This window comes from Hylobates moloch, unplaced genomic scaffold (assembly GCF_009828535.3).
Source record: "Hylobates moloch isolate HMO894 unplaced genomic scaffold, HMol_V3 SCAFFOLD_21, whole genome shotgun sequence".
Taxonomy (NCBI): Eukaryota; Metazoa; Chordata; class Mammalia; order Primates; family Hylobatidae; genus Hylobates; species Hylobates moloch.
Genome location: NW_026652296.1, coordinates 9,389,257 through 9,408,643, shown reverse-complemented (window position 1 = coordinate 9,408,643; position 19,387 = coordinate 9,389,257). Strand labels below are relative to the sequence as shown.

At 46.8% G+C, this 19,387-nt stretch overlaps 1 protein-coding gene across 2 annotated transcripts in view; it reads right to left on the bottom strand.

Moving 5' to 3' along the window:
• Positions 1-397: 397 nt before the first annotated feature.
• Positions 398-19,387, bottom strand: part of NFATC2 (nuclear factor of activated T cells 2) — a 157,152-nt gene continuing 138,162 nt past the window's right edge. The window contains exons 10-11 of one of the 2 annotated variants that reach the window (XM_032142460.2): positions 11,918-12,005; positions 4,894-4,996 (exon numbers count right to left, since the gene is read on the bottom strand). In XM_032142460.2, the coding sequence (XP_031998351.1) occupies positions 11,962-12,005 (44 nt within the window). In that variant the 3' untranslated portion in view covers positions 4,894-4,996; positions 11,918-11,961. Of the gene's footprint in view, positions 4,997-11,917; positions 12,006-19,387 lie in introns of both variants that reach the window. The other variant, XM_032142459.2, reaches the window with a different exon arrangement.

The following is a 19,387-nucleotide window of genomic DNA, read 5'->3' as shown; positions in this document are numbered from 1 at the left end:
AATAAAAATGATGGCTTTTGCCTTCCAAGTGGCTGGCTTAGCCCAGTTGACTATGAATGCTTTGCGACCCTTGGAAAGCTGGTCTAAGGTGGGCATCATAAATATCTCTTATGAATGCACAGATTACAGCAGAGCTGTGCTGGAGAGAATCAGACAAATTCAGGTTGACCATGTGGCTTTGTCACCTCCGACAAGTGGCTTCTGAGCCTGAGTCACAAGCACAGTGGGACTGTACCTACCTCCTAGGGCTAAAACTACCTCCTAGGGCTGAGACGAGGAATAAACGCACACACTTATGTGCACACACAAAATGTTCCTTGCTGAGGGAGCCCGAAATGTAAAGGGGATACTTGAGTAGCCTCTCTGGAAAAGAAAGATACACCAAAGTAGCTGTTGCTTCCAACGGTTTTATTGCTAAACTATCATGATACAAGCCGTATAAAAATACTTTACATATAGGAAAAATAAACTACATTAAACTGGAGATTAAAAACATTTGCATAGGAATGTGATGTATTCAAACGCCTTTAACAGTCAGGATTTTCTAAACCTAAGCCTGCCAGCTGCACCATGTTGGAGAGACCTCTGTTGGTTGGAGAATTGTACTGGTTTTCTCTCCTCTGAGGGCTGCAGAGGCCATAGGGGTGAGTGAGGTTCTTTGACAAGATGTCCAGGATGCTAAGCTTGTTCCAACAGCCATAGCCTCGGTCTGCTCAGGCCAATCAGAATGCTGTGAGCACCTGCTCTAATGGAAACAACATCATTTGCATCCATTCCATTCAAAGCTTGAACTCAGCAGGGAGTTTATTCTAGTCAGCCAGTAGCTGCATAAAGGTAGAACGTTAATAACCCTTTCACTTCCAGCTCTCAGGACCCTGACGGCTCAGGGAGCAACTCTCTGTTATCAACCACCAGAAAAGTTTGTTTTTAAACAGGCTGAGTTAAACAGTGATGTTGGCTGTAAGTCAGGGCACTCACAAAAGCTGAGGGAAATGGATGTTTATGATCACAATTTTATAGGATGCTGCTTTTTCTTAAGCATTTAATTGGAATTCAGGAAAATACTTGCTATGCAATTGGCTGTTTTGGTTCCATGAAAGGTAATGCCCTAGCCTCGAGCCTGGGAGACCCAAGGTTAAGATGCGCTGGGTCACCAAGCACCTTGCCTCCGGGAAACAAGTTCGGGAAAGGTTAGCCCAGCTTGTCAAGAACGTCACAACTCCATCCATGCCTCTTGTAAACTTGAAATGAAAACATTCTTTCAATTCTGAGCAATAGAAAGCACTTGGAAAGGTCTTTCCTTTTTCTTTCTTTTTTTTTTTTTTTTGACATGATAAATTCAGCCTCACTGTAGTCCAGAGTGAGAATTAGAACATACCAACTTCCAATCTGCCTAAATGTGACAGCCTCTGCCCAAGACTGGCTCACTGAGGCGTCTTGGCTACTGGATGTAAACAAAAAATGCAATATCCGTGCCTCCCAGTTCTTTGAAGGAATCAATTCATCCTTGGTTATGGCTATGCTGGAAAACTGTGGATGTCCTTTGGATAAAGCATACAGGAGTTATCTACCAGGATTTAGATTTGGTCCCCTCTGTAAATATTAGCCTGAAAGTTGGGTTCTGTGAACATGAATTCTTTTCGAATCCCATTACAATGCAGGCAGGGTTTTGGTGTCAATTTTTTAAAATCGAAATCACCTACTAGATTACTTATTTTGGGGGGAGGATCTAGACACTTGATGATTCTCAGTGACTAGATCCAGGCTCAGGGCTGAAGTCAGCATAATTCTTGAGCAAGAAAAAGGGTGGTTCCTTCTTCCACGAAGCCATTCCTTCTCCCGAGATGCCATCTTCTAGAGAGGTGACTAACAGGCTCTGAGTGGGGGTTTTATTATATGGGTTTTTGTTTCCTGGAATAAGTAACAAATGTTTCAAGAATACATCATTTCTCTTAAGAAAAAAAAAATCAACCTATGTGTAAAAAGAGACACTTAAAAAGATTTATGACCATTTATAAATATAAATCTAATTCCAACAGGGGTGTAATATTTTGAGGACAGGTAAAAAGCATAAAAATACAGGTAAGAAAATAAAATTTAATAACATACTAATCTGGATTGCTATACATATTATCAAGCAGCAGCATTTTTGTACAATACAGGAAGACTTGCAAACTTTGCAAATATACTACATTCAGCAAAACATGGTAGACCTGTCAGAGTGCTACCTATTTACATTAACTTAGATGTAGCAAGTGCAAACCTTCACTTAACTGAGATCCTTCTAACACACGTGCAACACACCCATCTTTACCATTTAGACACCCCTACTTTCTCATTCTCTCAGAGGATCTTATTGCCTCTTCCCATACTGGAAATATTTCATGAGCCATCCTTCTTGGCAAAATTTCCTCCTAGCATTTGTAACTGACAAAACTTCCTTGATAGCTGTCAGTTCCTAATACACTTTCTCTTGCCTGTTTATATCTCAAATCTAATGCTTTTGTTTCTCTTTCCTTTGCGATTTGGTACAGTTGTTTATGAAAGTGCTTCCTATAATATCCAGCTAAGATGTCTTGGAAAAACAGAGGGGTTTATTTGTGTGTGTATTACACACACACATGCGTATAGGAGGTTGAGCTACCAGGAGGCCCTTTTTGCTAACATAGTTAGAAAACTGATGGAAAATGCATTAGTCCTTTTTCACCCTGTGGACAAGGAAGCTGAGCTACTTTGCTACAATAGCAGGAAGGCACTTGGGTAAAACATTCAGATAACTGAGGAAAGCCCAAATTCCCTCATGTACAAAAAATGGCTCCTAGCCAGTCCTAGCCAGGTCAAGTGAGAACTAATCACTCACCACACACTCCTGGCTTTTCCCCATTGAAGTCAATATTGCTGGAGAGAAAATTCTTTAGGTGAAGCTGCTAGTATAAGGAACTTATATAAGAACTTATTTTGTTCGTGAGGAAGTATTTAGCATCCCAGAAGTTCTACGGTAGGGGTCAACCTCTTACTGGCATTCTGTTTATTTAAAAGAGAATTTTGCTAAAGTCTTTGAGCTTAGGGTGGGTGAGGGAAAGGTCGTTCATTGTTAGGGAAAAATAAATGCTACGTATTGACCAACAGGTTGCATACAAGTGCACAGGCCCGAATCTGAGCATTTTGTCTTCTATCTGGAATGCCAAGCACACCTGGCCAGTGCCAAGCACACACTGGTGTCCAGTGCCAAGCACACCTGGCCCCACTCAGGAATCTGAGCATTTTGTCTTCTATCTGGAGTGCCAAGCACACCTGACCCCACTCCCAGGAAGCTTTTACCTCTGGGTAACCTTGACGGGAGAGCCAGGACTTACAAAGCCCACAGTGGGCACTGAGTGGCCACGACTTTCTTCTGAGGCCTTCTTCCTACAGACTGGACTGAGAAAACACTCTAAGTACAGTCTGAGTGCTAAGAATATTTTCACTTTGTTGAGGAAACAACTGAATGGCTGAAAAATAAATCCCCCGCTTGTCCTGGGGTATCTGCAGTGCATGCAAACAGAAACACATCTGCCAAGAACTTCAAGGGTTTTGTTCGTAAAAATCACAAAAATCACACCCACAGAGGAAGACTAGGGGAGACCGTGGGTGCGCTCAGTGGAAACAGTTGGGAGGAAGGAAATCACATATAACATGCAACCGAACAGAGCTCATTCAAAGTAAGGGATGCATTCAAGTAGATTTCTTCATGTTAGAATTCTAGTGCGGATAGGTCTTCAGGGGCAGAAGGGATCTTTAAATAGGTTCAGGTCAAATTAACCAATGAAGCTGGGAAGCGCATCCCGAGCTCGACTGTCCCACTTTGAATTTAGGATATAGAGGGAATTCAGCCCTTTTCCTCTATCTTGGTAGAAACCCACCTCCAGAAGCACTTGGGCTGTTTTACTTAACAAAAATACCCGCACTTCTTTTCTTGGTTACTTTAGTTCTTCTGCTATTCCTCAATTAAATGCACATGCTTGAGATTCTTCACTGCTTTACGGAAAAGCACTCTGGCTGCTAGGAAGAAAGCAAGCCGGAACCTTGCAAAGCATCCAGGTTGTACAGCTGCAGCAGACAGTTGCTTGCTCTCTGCAGCCTGGGTCAGCCCCCCAAGTCTATGGAAATTGTGTTAGCAGGACTGCGTGCTGCAGGGGTTAAAGAACAGCTCGCCAAGACAGCTCCAGTGCTAGGTGCCCTGGCTAGCCTTTTAAAGCAGAAAAAAAAATAATAACAAACGCGTATACATGTCATAACTTAATGCCAAGAAGTCTTAACAGGTGATCTTGACTGGGCCGGACAGTTTGGTTTTGGAATGAGAATTCAAAAATAAAGCTTTAGCTGTGGCCCAGTTGTGGCATGGACTGGGCAAGCTCTAAGGACTGACAGTTCAGTTTCTGTCTCTATTGAGGGTTTTGGGTTTCTTCAGCCTGTAAGCTGGGCTCTTGGGTCACGTTCCTTTGGTTGCTCTGAGAACTCCTTTCCTTCAAAAGGTACAGGAGCTGTATCTGTGACCTGGAAAAATGAACGCAAGGGCTGGGGTTTAATCACAGCGCCCACATCTTCTGTCCCCTGCCCATCCCCCCAAGCTCCAGTCACTCTGTTCTCAGGTGAGTTCCAGTGTCCTGTCTTGTGCAGAATGTGCTTTTGGTCAGCAGGCACTTAATATTTGGATGGAACACCATTAAGATCAACCAGGATGCTCTCTGGATTTAAAACATAAACCGAAAAGAAGAGTTCTCTCTGGTGTTTAGAGGGAGGTGGCGAGCTCCTTAAGTGAGAGTCCGCTTAGTGCCCATACATTGATCCGCGTGTGGACTCCGGGCTGGGAGATGAACATGAAAGGAGACAGAAGGTGAGGGGCTGTGGAGGGCTCCGAGGGGTCAGATACAGAAGGTGTCTTGCTATAATGGCTTCTTTTACGTCTGATTTCTGGCAGGAGGTCCTGAAAACTCCTTCCTGATAATTTCATTAACTACAAAAGAAAAGAGGAGGGGGGAGAGAGAGAGAGAATGGGGCGAGTGAGAGGGCACCGAAAACACGCATCAGGTTCACTTTCTAGAACCTCTGTTGGGCTATTTATTTTTGAGACAAGGTCTTGCTCTGTCACGCAGGCTGGAGTGCAATGGCATGATCATGGCTCCTAGCAGCCTCAGCCTCCCGAGTAGCTGGGACTACAGGTGCACGCCACCACACCTGGCTACATTTTTAAATTTTTAATAGAGACAGGGTCTCACTCTGTTGCCCAGGCTGGTCTCAAACTCCTGAGCTCAGGCGATCCTCCCACCTGAGCCTCCCAAAGTTTTGGGATTACAGGCATGAACCACTCTGCCCATCTCTATTTCTTTAAATACTTTTTTGTTGTTGTTCCTTGTGATTGTATATTTGACAATTTTTAATATAAGGAATGCTTTCCTATATCATATTTTCTTCAGGGAATATTTTGTGCTAAAGATCTGTTAGTGAAAATTGCTCAAATGGTAACTTTTTCAAATCTTTGTGGCAGAAATGGAAATCTTTGTGGCAAAAATGGATTTGAGCCATAGGGCATGTTTGAAGTAACTTTCTCCTCTTCTGCATTTGATGTCTTGCTTGAGGCTTTCTGTTGTGTACCAAACTACTTCCACTATTTCCACATCCAGAAAATGCCTATTATATGATTAAGTCTGATAAAACGTGGTTCTTTCTTGATCCATAAAACTTACGGTTCTCAAAAGAGGAAACCTTACAAAGAGCAAGTGAGGGCCCCCCAAAGACTGACTAGCCATCAACATAAACATAGTTTCCATTTCAGCACAACCAGGTGAAGGATCATGTGCTAGCTCGGGAAAGTTTGATCACCTCCCTCTCCAGAAGTAGGTGTGGAGTTCCTAGCAGGGAACCAAGAGCAGTACCAGTCACTGGCATCAAGAAGCAAGCTACCTTCTCCCACTTTGGCCACTGGGTAAGGTACTAATTACTAGAATTAGGGCAGTGAGATCTTAGGATAGTGGATCCTGCAAAAACGTTCCCTAAAACATTCTTGGAAAGAAGAAGGTGCTATTGGTGACAGCCCATCCGTGAGGCATGCTCCCTAAGGTATGCCTACACCTTCAGTTTTGCAGGTAGACCATATTGACTAGTCATGGGGTGGAAGGGATGAGGATGCAGACCCCTTTGGGAGTCCCATCAAAGGCAGGTTCATTTCCCATTTCCTGGTTCTGACTTTGAATTCTTCCCATACCTCCTCATACTTCCTTTTCTCACCTTAGCCTTAAGTTACATTGGCAGTGAGGGTTAAATGTTCAGAGTTGCCCGAAGTCTCTCCATGGTCAAAATTGGGCCCTCCTAGGTTCAGGGAGTTTTTCCCTGGAAAACCCCTGCCCAGATGGTCTGCAACCTCCATAACAGTGAGAGGCGGGGAATGCAAAGAGCTGAATGAACCAGGTTTGATTCTCAGCTCGTTCTCTGACTGTATGTTATCTCTCCATGCCTCAATTTTCTCATCTGTAAAGTGGGAATCGTAGCACATACCTTTTCAGGCTGTTGTGAGGACGCTAAGCATTCACGTAGGTAACAGTGCCCAGCACAGTGCCTGGTGTTCAATAGCTGGTGGTTATGATGGTTAACAAAATCCCCACACTTCGCGTTGGACTCTGAATTCCGTGCTTTGCAACCATTGGCTTTGTTTTGTGCCAGAATGTCAGGCATGCCACAAGCATGTACATCTAGAGCCAGCCAGGGTTAGAATTCCACCTCTGCCACTTCCTTGCTTGGTGAAACTTGCCTTGGTGACATAACCACTCTGTGCCTCAGTTTCCTCATCTGTAAATTGCATCTAAAAATATTACCTCCCAGGTTGCTGAGGTGCTTGGATGAGATAATGCAAGTAAAGATCACAGTGCCCAGTGTTCAGCCAGTATTGGTTTGTAGACCAGTATATATGTATTAGATATGTATTAGAAATACGTACATTATGTATAACTTTTCCAACATGTGGAGAAAGTAGAGGACGAATTCATATATTTAACCAGCACTAGTTGGGCATCTACTGTGTACCGGGTAACAGCTGACTCCCAGGGGCCCTAAACCAGAAGCTGAATAAGGACTGTCAGCCTGGACTCTCAGTGCTCCCTGCAGGGGTGATGAGCTGACCATGCTGTGTAGGACTTAGGTAGCGAAAGCCAAATGCCCGGGGCAGGTGGAGTCGGAGCAGCTTCATGTGAAGCTTTTCAAAGCCCGGATTCCAAAGGGCTTCCTGTTTTCTCAACCTAGGAAGTGAGAGGAGTGGATCCTTAATGAAAACTTTCCACAGCCTCAGCTTTCTAAAAATAGCTGGTAGGCAGAGACGCTGGCACCAAGGCCCTCTCAAAGGGCTGTTTCCCTTCTCAGAACACAGGGCTGGGGCAGGGGATGGGAAGTAAGGAAACTTTTCAAGCAGGCAGAAGCATGTTTCCCTCCCCTTGGATGCAAATGGTCCTGCTTTCTGGGAGCTACTTTCAGATAGAAGTGAAGAGTTGCATCTGGAAAATTCAGTGACCCTATCACTTAGACCTTCTTGCTGTTGAGGGTGGTGAGGTGGCCCTGAGTTCAACTCCCACCCAAACCTCTCTGGGTAGGAACCTCCTCTTTCTGAAATCTCGGCACTTGCTCCCCCGACTGCCAACAAGGAGAAAGTTCTAGAACAGAAATGCCTGCTAGGTGGTGGTGACAGAGTAGAGCCACATTGGACTTTAAGTTCTGAGAGGGGGTCTCTGCTCAACCACTTCATGCAGGGTCCACAGGGAGGTCCCACATTTGCAGACTTGAGGTGCAGGGGAACCCCAGTGTCCTTTCACCATGCCATTTCTCTTGGTCTCTGTCTGTCCCCCGCTCAGCCCTGTTCCTCCTCTTATCTCACCTTCCTCACACTGCTCCTCTGGGTGGCATCATGCTTTCCCCAGTCTAACACTTTTCCTTCTCGCTCATGTCACCCAAGGCTCAAACAACAGCCTCCTTGGCAAAGCCCCCCTTGGTGGCCACCCCCAGCCCAGTCGCACTCCTGTCTCCTCACTATCCCCTGCTGTGCTGATGCTCTCCTTCCCCGCATATCCCTTAGATGATGCCTTGGTGCATGGGAAGTACTCAATAACAGTTATTTATGAACAGAACACAGAAGCTTAGAAAGGGATTGGGAAACTTCAGGTCACAGCCAGGATTGTCCTCCCCAAGTCGGCCTCTGAGGTTTGGGTGCTGAACCACTCTCCTGTATTATTGCCATCAGCATTTTATTCCTCCAATAATCTACCCTAAGCCAGCAACTGTACCTCTCCTCCTACCTGTTCCCAAATGGGGCCACATGCAGTGCTCTGCCCCTTCCTGGAAGCTGCCCCACATTCCTGCCATGGTGCCCTCACTCTTTTCAAGTAGCCCCACTCATGCATGGCACCATGCACACAGCACGTGCTTAATGCCTGCATTAGCCCTCCCCAAGGACCCTGCACCATCAGCCTAGGTCCCTTGGTTTAAGGAAGCTGATTTTCCTTTTTCATTCGATTGACAAATGGGTTGCTGATCTGTTACTTGTTTGGAGTCTTTCTCTCTACCAAAACATACTAGCCATTCACATTTCCTGAGAGCTGTGTGCCAGGCCCTATACAGTGTCAGGGACTATTATTTAATTCTCACACTGCTCCTAGTAACATCACTATCCCCATTTTATAGATGGGGAAATAGAGACAGGCAGACTGATACTCTCCCTAGCAGGTGACGGGGGATTGGGATTTGAACTCAGGGCCCATTTAATTAACCTGTACAGTATTGATCCTCTTTCTTTTGGGGATCCCAGAATCCTCTGTGTCATTTGCTTGAAGTCAGGGGATGGCTATAGCAGACTCTGCTTAGCCAGCAGGGAGAGGCCATGTGACAAAGGCAAGTGCTCTGCTGGAGAAAGTGTCCCTTTCTCAGAACAGAATTGAGGCCAGCAGTTGTGAGTCTGCCATGGTCTCTGATCATCCTTAGAGAGAGGTGCCCTAAAAGACTGATGGAGAATGATCTCAGGGTGACTACTAAGCCTGAAACTGGAAAGGAAAAAGTGAACCGATCTTAAGTATATAAAAATTATGCACAAAACATAGTGTAACATTTTCAGTATATGTGACAAAGTCATTTACATATAAAGAGGTGTTTCAACTCAGTAAGAAGGATATTAGTATTCTAATAAAAATGGCTACAGACACAAAAAGATGATATACCAGGGGGTCAACAAACTTCTCCTGGAAAGGGCCAGATGATGTTTTCAGCTTTGTGAGCTCTTTCTCACTTACTAAGCACTGCCAGTGTAGCATAAAAGCTGCTGTAGACAGTAAGCAAATGGGCACTGATGCGTTCCAATAAACTTCATTTGCCAAAACAGGCTGGGGGCCAGGATCGACCCAAGAGCTGTAGTTTGTCAGCTCCTAGTATATATATAAGCTAATGGCAAAGAAGAAAAAACAGGGTGTTCTCTTTGCCTACTTTTTGAGGGTGGCAATCTGGGGAAGCCAGTGCCTCTTACTGGATTTCTAAAAGCTAAAACTGACTTCTGTTAGTATCCCATTCTGCCCTAGGAATTTTCTGTTTTGCTAGAAGGCCCAGACACCTGCATGTACTTTCTCCTCCCTTCCTTTATCAGAGCTCAGAGGTTCCCAAACTTCAGTTTGCAGCAGGATGGCTGCTCAGGATTACATGGGGAAAACACCACAGATGTATTAATACTTCAGGTGCAATTTAAAGGACTTTCAAGGGTGAATTTCACTCTAGGCCCTTTCCCTTTGACTGCTGACTTTGGAACTGAATCCCCTGAGAAAGCAGCAACAGGAAGGAGCGGATAGGCTGGGTCCTGCTTCTCGCTCAAACCTCAAGCATGTTTTCTAAAATCTGGTGAGACCACGTGAGTGCCCACGAGAGCCTGGGCCCAGCCACAAAGGCCATGGCCAGAAAGACACTCCTCAAGCTTGGATGGGAATCGAGAGGGCTGCATTCTCCAGGCCAAATCAAAGAATCTGAGAGCCAAGAGGGGGCCCAAGGCACCACCCCCCAGTCACTACTGACTGTTTCCTCTGCCTTGCAGTGCCTTGCTGAATTCACTCCCACGACCCCTACATGCTTGGGTCAGGATGCATGAACCTGAAAGCACATGAAGTCCTCTCTGGGATCTTCTGCCTTTGGTCCTAACTGTTCTCAGGGGAAGCGACTCTGAAGGCCAAGAGGTAAGTTCCCTAAGCAACCGGGCCTGCTGGTCTTGAGCCCTCCCCTGTGACTTTTTTTTTTTTTTTCTTTTTGAGTCTCCCTCTGTCAGTCACCCAGGCTGGGGTGCAGTGGCGCCATCTCGGCTCACCTCCGCCTCCAGGTTCAAGCAATTCTCCTGCCTCAACCTCCTAAGTAGCGTAGCTGGGATTACAAGAACCTGCCACCATGCCTGGCTAATTTTTGTATTTTTAGTAGTGACGGGGTTTCACCATGTTGGCCAGGCTGGTCTCGAACTCCTGCCTTGCCTCGGCCTCCCAGAGTGCTGGGATTACAGGCGTGAGCCACCGTGCCCGGCCCTTCCCCTCTGACTTGTCTCAAAACTGAAAAGGCCTGTTACTTGAAACAGAGCTCTCCCAGACCTCTGCTTTGTGCTAAGTAACTTCCCAGTGTTCATCTTCTCCAGGGAAACCTGGCCATACTTGAGTGAGGCTCAGTGAAAAGAACGTAAAACCCTCAATAGGACTGTAGCCCAAAGCTGTGGGTGGGGTCTGAAGAGTGACGCAGCAGTAGTAAATCCCCTCCCAGGTCACGCTGGTCAGAGTCAGCCCCAGGCCTGAGCTGCTGGCTTGCCAAAGTCCCCAAGCCCAAGACACACATTAAAAAGGCACCGCCCTTCAGCAAGTTCCCTGAGGGGCTTACAACCTCAGCACTGATATTTTACTTGCATTTTTATCCTGATTCCTTGGATGCAAAGTCCTGAGGAGGGAGAGTGGCAGATGGCTGGAGAATGTGCTCCTCCCCCCCCCAGGGCTTCTTTCTGCCATAGGGAAGTAGGGGTTCATCTCAGCAGGCCCCATCCTCTGGCAATCATGCTTCTGAAGCGTCAGCTCCCCTGGGTGTGCTAATATAAGCTCTAAGATGGGCTGGGCATTGTGTGTGCTGGTTTATTCCGATTAGAATATGGAGAAGATTAAATAACAGCAACAGCATCTAAGAAGCTGAGGCACAGAGAGGTAATGCAACCTTCCTCAATGTCTCATCTGGACTTCACACCCCAGGGCCTCCTGAAACCTGCACGATAAGGTCGTCTTAGTGGCCAGGCTCTTCTGTGGAGGCCCAGCGAGGTGGATCTGCTAGGTGTGGGGCTCAGCCGAGCACCCTGGGAAACTCAGTTCAAGGGGCTGATTTCAAATCAAGTAGCAGAATCATGCGACTTCAAAAGCCACAACAAGGAAGCCCCCAGGAGGAGCTGAAACCTTGAGTGGAGGGAATCAGGATTGGAAATGACCTAAGCACAGGGCGGGGCTTCCTCAGTGGCTTCTTAGGTAGGTTTTCTGACCTCCCTGCCCACTCTGCTGTTCCCCAGTGCCGAACACCCGCCACGGATGGAGAGCCTCATTTAACTGGACACCCACAACAAAGTGTGCAAAACCAACGTCCAAAGACGTTGCTGCATTTTGGGGAGCATGCAAGTTACCAGGGCCTCATCCCCCCCTTCTCCCGCCCAACCCTGAGATTCAGATTCTCAGGGAGGTCCCCAGGAGTGTCCACTTCAGGAGTGGAGGGGTCTAGCCCTTAAAAGCAGGAGAATGAGAAGAGAGGGCCTTCAGCTTGTCAAGTTTTCTTATACTTAAAAAAAAAAAAAAAAATTCAAGTTAAGGAAACACACAGCTGGAAAACAAAAGGAGAAGCAGAAGATATCGATTACCTTTAACTTTGATTTCTCGGATCAAAGATCACAGTCATTCTGTTTCATAATATGTTTTGTATCCAGCTAAGGTGTGTGTCTATCAGCTCTGAAAAAGATTTGCAAAATCATTTTTGAGAAGAAAAAAAAAAAATCACCTTTGATCTCTCTTACGCTTCCAACTCATGCCAATATCATCCAAGCCCAGGAGGGAACTTAACCCTTTGGCTGTAGTTTAAGCCAAAATTCTGCAACATCTTAGCATTTACATCTTAGCATTTGCGCCAGAATTAACCCAACACTAGGGTAATAATCATGGAGATGAGGGGCTCTGTGCAAAGTGCATTACATTATGTGGGGTGCGGGTTGCGGGGAGCACGTTCCAGGTGGACAGAAGGGCTGCTGTGGGTATGTGATGGGGTTTCAAATCATGGCCAACTACAAAGAGAAAATTAAAAAGCTGGTTTCTGCTGCAGTCAAAGGAAAATCAGAATTTCATTAAAGATCTACTCAACTGTTATCTTCCTTCAGGCATCTACAGATACTAAACTGGGCCCCAGTTTCCTTCTTACTAGTGATGTCACCTCAGTGGTCAGGGAAATTCATAAAACTGCACATTTTCTTCCTGTTTTTTGTCAACAATGGAAAAAAAAGCTCCTGCCCTATCAGAACAACGAAGGCACTTGAAGAGAATGAGACCTGGGGAGTCTATTGTAAATAAACCCCTCTCTACATCTGTAAAATGCCTGTGGCTTTCAAAACACCTGTCTTCCCAATCCCCTTTGGCCGAATTGGAATACCCAAATCCATTCCAAATGCCTGATTTAGAAATGTTTTCCGAGTCCAATTTCTTACAGGGAGTAATGTAGCATTATTAGAAATGTCAAGTAAACTAGGATGCTTTTTCAAATAGAGGCATAAGCTCCCTGAAATCTCATCTTCAAGGGAGACAGAACGCTCACTAAATGAGATCCTTTCAGTGCTTATGCAGTTAGAGGCCTGGATTTCCAAATGTTAGGCTCCAACAAACAGGAATTGGCTAGTTGGGGTTGGCTACTGCTGCCCTGGGGCAAAAGAAGCACTTCATCTCTCCTCCTTTTCTGACCATGCATCTCAGGCCATCTCCCAAAGCAAACATTTCCAGGTGGATGTGGCCCTAAGGCAGCTCCCACACTAAACTGCCCAGTCTCCACTTGAAACTGACTTCTTCCAAGTCCAAGAGCAGATAGTACTGTCGGATAATTCACTCAGGGCCTTAAAATACCACCTCTATCCTGACGATGGCCACATTAATGTTTTTAACCCAGACCATCACCCCTGAACTTCAGACTGCAATATCTACCTGCCCACAGGTCATCTCGAACTTCACAGGGCCAAAACCCATCTGTGGATCCTCACCCCTGCTCGCTCTCTCCTCCCCGTGTCTCACCTGTTCCCATGATGGGAAACACACACATTCTCTCTTTCCAGTTGTTCAGCCAACCTAAGTGTGTTCCCTGAGTCCTTGTTCACAGCCCACATCCCACCCGCCCATACATGCTTCTGGATTTACCCCAGATAGCCAAAAACCAACAACCTCCACTGCTACCCCTGCCCTACAGCAGGGGGATCCTGTTGGAACTTATGTTAGAGCAGCCACTCCCTGTCCTGCTCAGTTGACAGCTCTAAAGTTCTGTAATGACCAACATGTTTTCACTTTATCCATATCTACTCATTTAAGGAGCACTTAAGTGGATCTCAGGCGTCAGGCACAGGTCTGAAGTCAAACCCTTGGAAGAGTCGTTTGAATCTAGTTGGAACCCCAGGGACCAGGCTCTTCAGACCATCCAGCCAGAACACGAGTTCTCTCTCCAAACCTTCAAACACCAAACCGCATGATGCCCAGTGTTAATATGGGGGGCAGGGGGCACAATGGCGCTATCTCAGGGGACTCGAGAAACCAAGCCCTGTTCTGTCACCTTCTCAGAGAGATAGAAAGCATCACATGATGGCTCCGTCTGTAGCATTCGGAGGTGCAGCTTCCTGTTTAGTCATAGAGTTTCACTCTTTGTCAGCTTCTTTGTGGAAGACAGAGGCAGGGCCTGTCTTCATTCAACTGAGGCCTGAAATCAATTCGGGACCAGACCACCGCCAAACACCCTCCTCCACAGGTGGCTACTCGCTCTGCCTTCCTTCATCCTCACAGACATCTCCGGGGGTGGTGGTGAGAGTTCTATTTCTCAGGTCAAGTTAGTAAGGCAGAGAAAGATGGGGCAACTTGTCCAGGAACAGCCTCCTAGCATTGGGTAGAGACCAGATGTGGCCCCAGGTCTATGGGTACTAGTCCTGGGCTAGGGTTTCCCCAATTTGAAAGATCCTCTGGCTGCCCTGGGGCCTCTGTTAAAATGTAGACTGACATCAGAAGCTCTCGGAACGTAAGCACTTCAACAGTGCCTCTGCCTCAGTCTCCCTGAGCCTCAGTTTCCTCAGCCACGAGATGGGGATGAGAACACTTCCTTGGCAAAGTCACTGAAGATTAAATGAGATGCTATAGGCCAGGCACGGTGGCTCACGCCTGTAATCCCAGAACTTTGGGAGGCCGAAGTGGGCGGATCACTTGAGGTCAGGAGTTTAAGACCAGCCTGGCCAATATGGTGAAACCCCGTCTCTACTAAAAATACAAAAATTAGCTGGGTGTGATGGCAGGTGCCTGTAACCTCAGCTACCTGGGAGGCGGAGGTTGCAGTGAGCCGAGATGGTGCCACTACACCCCAACCTAGGCAACAGAGCGAGACCGTCTCAAAAAAATAAAAATAAGTGAGATGCTATAGCTGGCTCATTGGCATGTGTTTGTTAAGCCCACAATATGGTCCCCTAAAGAAGATGGAAGAGAAAGAGACAAAGACCAGTCTAAAATTGGCCACTCCAATAACCAAGGATACCATTCTGTTTCCCTACATGTTTAAATGGGAGGTAAGTCCACTGATCTGTGTTAATGTGCCGGTCAGTTGTCCGTAATATGGAGATAGGACGTCAAGAGAAAAGGCAGTATTTAGACTTACTACACGGTCCCTAAGTGTCAACTACAAATCCTCCCAAAGACACAGGGGTACCTCAAAAACCACAATTACTTTTGCGCCAACCTAATACAAGGTTACAGCCTAAGACCTAAACAGTGGCCTTGCATTGTTACCCCCCCAGGCATAAACTGGTGAGTCATCCCACTGGTCCTATGGACTAGATGATAATTTAGGATGTAAATTAGAAGTGGTTCACTGATGAGCTTAATCAATGGTGATAATTTTCATGAAAACACACGGGGTCAACAAATAGCCATTACAGACAAAAGTACAGACCCAAGAATCTGTCTCCTTGACAAATATACAACTAGCTTCCCAGACTTCTGAGCTCACAGGCATGCACGTTTGAATGGGGTGGAATTTAAGGGAAACCCTGCGTGCATCTCCGTGGTGGAGCCAATGGGAATCAGGCACTGGTCTAAGGGACGTCCAGTTTTGTGTTTCTACGATGCAAGTCAGATGTCCCCTCCTAGCCAGTGTAGAACATGCTACCATCGTCTCCATTGTCTGCTTTTCTGCAATGATTGCTCATCAACTTACCATCTAGGGAGAAACAATCGGTGACTTTCTCAACTAAGCTGCCCGATAAGGAAGGACTAACCAACTGTGTAAACTCAGACCTGAACTGCCCATTTCTATTCTCCAGTTCAGCAGAATTTCTTCTGATTACAAGCAACTAAGCTGCACCTCTCCTATCAAGCAACCACATGGCTTCTAAAGTAGCAACCACAGGCAGGAAAGCATTCTAAACAAACCACAGTTTACTTCCTTGTCCTTCAGCCAGTTCATCACCACCTCGGCCCCAACCCTCTGCTAAGAAACATCAGCCAACAGCACAAGCCCTGCAAAATAACTTGCTGCCTTTGGAAAAAAAAAAAAAAAAAAAGGCAAAAGAAAAGCACTTGTTACTATATTGAATTGAGACACAGGAAACAAACAGTAATTCAAACCCACAAATCAGTCTGTGATCACAAATGAGATAATAAAATAAATACCTGAGTTTTTGGGAAGACATATACCATAAACTCCCTCTGGGGGTTAGAGGAATTAACCAAACATTTCTTTTAAGACATTTGAGTATATGTCTCTTTGCTTATCCAAGAGAGATGGAATTGTGAGCAGGTCAGACACTCCCAGGTGGATTAGCAGGTGGGAGCAGTAAGGAAGATTTCCACCCTAACTTGCTTTGCTCATGTCACAGAATCATGCAAAACTTCCTCCTCTTCTGGGAGAAGGTGCAAACCCCCTGGCCTGGCTTCATAAAGATCTTTCTTCAAATACCAACATGGCCCCTGATTCTTAGAAAGAATTCACTGGATATTTATTGAATCTTCCAGCCCAGTCTCCAACTCACCCTCCCATAAGTTCACCTTCCAGATCATTCTGTGTTTGCCCACATATGCTAGGACCAGCTCACAGCACAGCCCCAACATGGGACACCCCCTCCCCGCAACACATCCACATTCTCCCAAAGCCCAACTAAAGCCCACGTCCTGGAAGCAGGCATCCCTGGACATGTCAGTTTCTTCCACAAAACTCTGAATCTATCTTTTGTATTTTAAGTCTTGGATTTCCCATAAGAGATGTCAACCATACTCCCTCCATACTTTCCAGATTCACAGGCAAGAGAAGCCACTAGGCTGCCTGCAAAGAAATTTCTCAAGATCTGAGTAGGGACCAGGCTCTGTCTTAAATTTCTCCAAGTGAGACCCACAGGCGTGGCCCTTGCACATACTGCTATCAACTCAAAGGCCACCTGGAGTGACCAGCAAGGACTGTATTCATGGGTGACACTGCACCACGTGTTCCTAAAAGACAGTAGCTCCCGGCACACGCAGACAGAACCTTCACTCCTGATTCACCCCTTGATCAAACCTTTCACCTATACAGTCCCTGCTACGCACTGAGTTATGCCCCCACCACACCCGCCAAATTTCTATATTGAAGCCCTAACTCCCTCTGTGATGGTGTTTGGAGATGGGGCCTTTGGGAGATAATTAGGGCTTGGTGAGGTCATGAAGGTGGGGTGATGGAATTAGTGGCCTAAGAAGAAAGGCCACCAGAGGTCAGTCTCATTGTCTCACAGGAGAACACAATGGGAGAAAAGGTGACTGTCTGCAAGCCAGGACCTAAGCAGGTCCTCTCCAGAACCTATCTTGACAGGATTCTCCAGAATCCTGGTCTTGAATTGCTAGCCTCTAGAATTGTGAGAAGATAAATTTCTGTTGTTTAGGCCACCCAGTCTATGATATTTTGTTATGCAGCCCGAGCTGACTGATACAGTCCCCAAAGTCTTGGTCTACGCTCACGAGGTAGGCATCTGGCCAGTGAAGTCATCGAGGTTCAGGTAAGCAGACATCCCTCTATTTTAGGTCCAGCATCTCATGGCTGGTCCGTGGCAGGGGTTGAACAAGGAGCAGACCCTGATATCCCCACCACCACACCTTTGTGTCGCTTGGCTGATGCCTAGGAGGCCCTCTTTTTTCTCTGCATCTGAATCCTGCTTGTCCGCCCATGATCAGGCCCAAATCTCTGTTTCTTGCAGCCAACAGCTCCTCCCTTTCTCAGCTGTCCTGGCGAGGGGCTCACACCCTGGGGTCAGAGTCACAGGGACACACAGACGGCTGGGGTCCAAATCCCAGCTCTGCCACATCCTTTCATGGAACTTGAGGCAAATCCTAACCCTCTCTGTGCCTCCTCTGTTAAAGGTGGGCAAAAACTATTCCCAGCTTCTAAGGTTTTTAGAGAGAATCTGAGTCAATGCATGCAAAGTTCTTCAAACGTGCAAGGCACATCATAAGAACTCTGCACCACATTACTTGTTTTGGGAATCAGAACCAATCTTTTAAGTCCTTGAGCCTCAGTTTTTCTCATCTGTTGTATGGGAGTGCATATACACGGCACCATGCCAAGCTAAGAAATAACCAAAAGTAGCAGCTATTTCTATTAGCAGCAGCAGTGTGTCTCAGCCGTCACACAGAGGACGCTTGTTAACAGACTGAACTGATGACGGCCAGTCCACCCCTCTTCCACCAAAGCACTTTCACCTTTGAAGCTATTTCTGCATTTTCAGAATGGGCGGGGCTAAGATCAGCCTTGTTCTCAGAGATGCATTTTCACATCCTGCTGAGAGGGGCCCCTCCCAGGCCTCACTGCGCCCTAGTGTGCGCAGACTGCTTTGGGCCGGCGACCTGCAGAGCAACGTGAGTCACCGACGCTCTCTGCAAACCAGAGGCCTCCGGAAACCAGCCCAGACAGCAGACTCACAAGCACCCCGCCACCAGCCATTTTATGGGCAAGATCTTGGGGCTTACGAGAAAGATGCCACACCACGTGCCAAACTGTCCCCAGCTCTTGGGATGAGTAGACATGGTAATTCTGAGACTCTGGTTTCTAGTAAAAGGGGCTCACTGGGAGGAGAGGGTGTCACTGGCAGATCAGTTTGTGGCCAGGAAGGCACCAAGCCCCAAGATGGCAAGAGGAGCCACCTGCTTTGAGTTGAGCTCCTGGAAGAGAAATGCATCAGATGCCAGCCAAGCAACACCAGACAGCACATGCCCCCCAAATTAGCTTCCAGGGGCCGTAAGGCATCCTCCTTTGTCCTCCCCCAACCCACTCTCCACCACTAGACTTCAATGATGCCTTTCAAACCCCAGATCCATATGCAATGCGAGGCCAACAGAGCAGTACCAGAGGCTGCTCTTTGGGACTGGAGCCGCCACTCAGGAAGATGTGAGGCAGGCAATCACATTCACCTCGAGTTCCTAAGGAACTGCGGGTGTGCAGTCGCCATGACCTCACACGTGTCATCTCACTGTGCCTCACCAGCAGGTCTGTTTGCATGTGCCATGTTCGTAGAAGCTTGGCATCAGATAGGTCACAGCCTCGCAGGCAAGCTTTTATAGGCACTGCCTTTCAGCTGTGCACGGCTGCTGTGGCCCTGGTTTTTTGGGAGGGAGTAGCATGAATCAGATCACAGAACCCCGTATCTTGAAACCTGTGACATTTTAACACCAACCCCTCACTGGTTGGTAATACCCTCATTAAGGCACAGACCTCATCTGTCTCGTCTACTGCTGTATCCCCAGCACCTAGGACAGAGCCCGGCACATAGTAGGTGCTCAGTAAAAATCTCAAGGAGGAATGATTGGGTGAAAGAATAACTACCACCTCCTAATTGATAGGACTTGCCCAGAATTTTTCCAATCAGGTCTGGCTTTCAACTGTCTCCCAGAGCGCAGCAACCTCTGCCTCCCAGGTTCAAGCGATTCTCCTGCCTCAGCCTCCTGAGTAGCTGGGATTATAGGCATCCGCCACCATGCCCAGCTAAATTTTGTATTTTTAGTAGAGACAGGATTTCAACATGTTGGCCAAGCTGGTCTCAAACTCCTGACCTCATGTGATCCACTGGCCTTGGCCTCCCAAAGTGCTG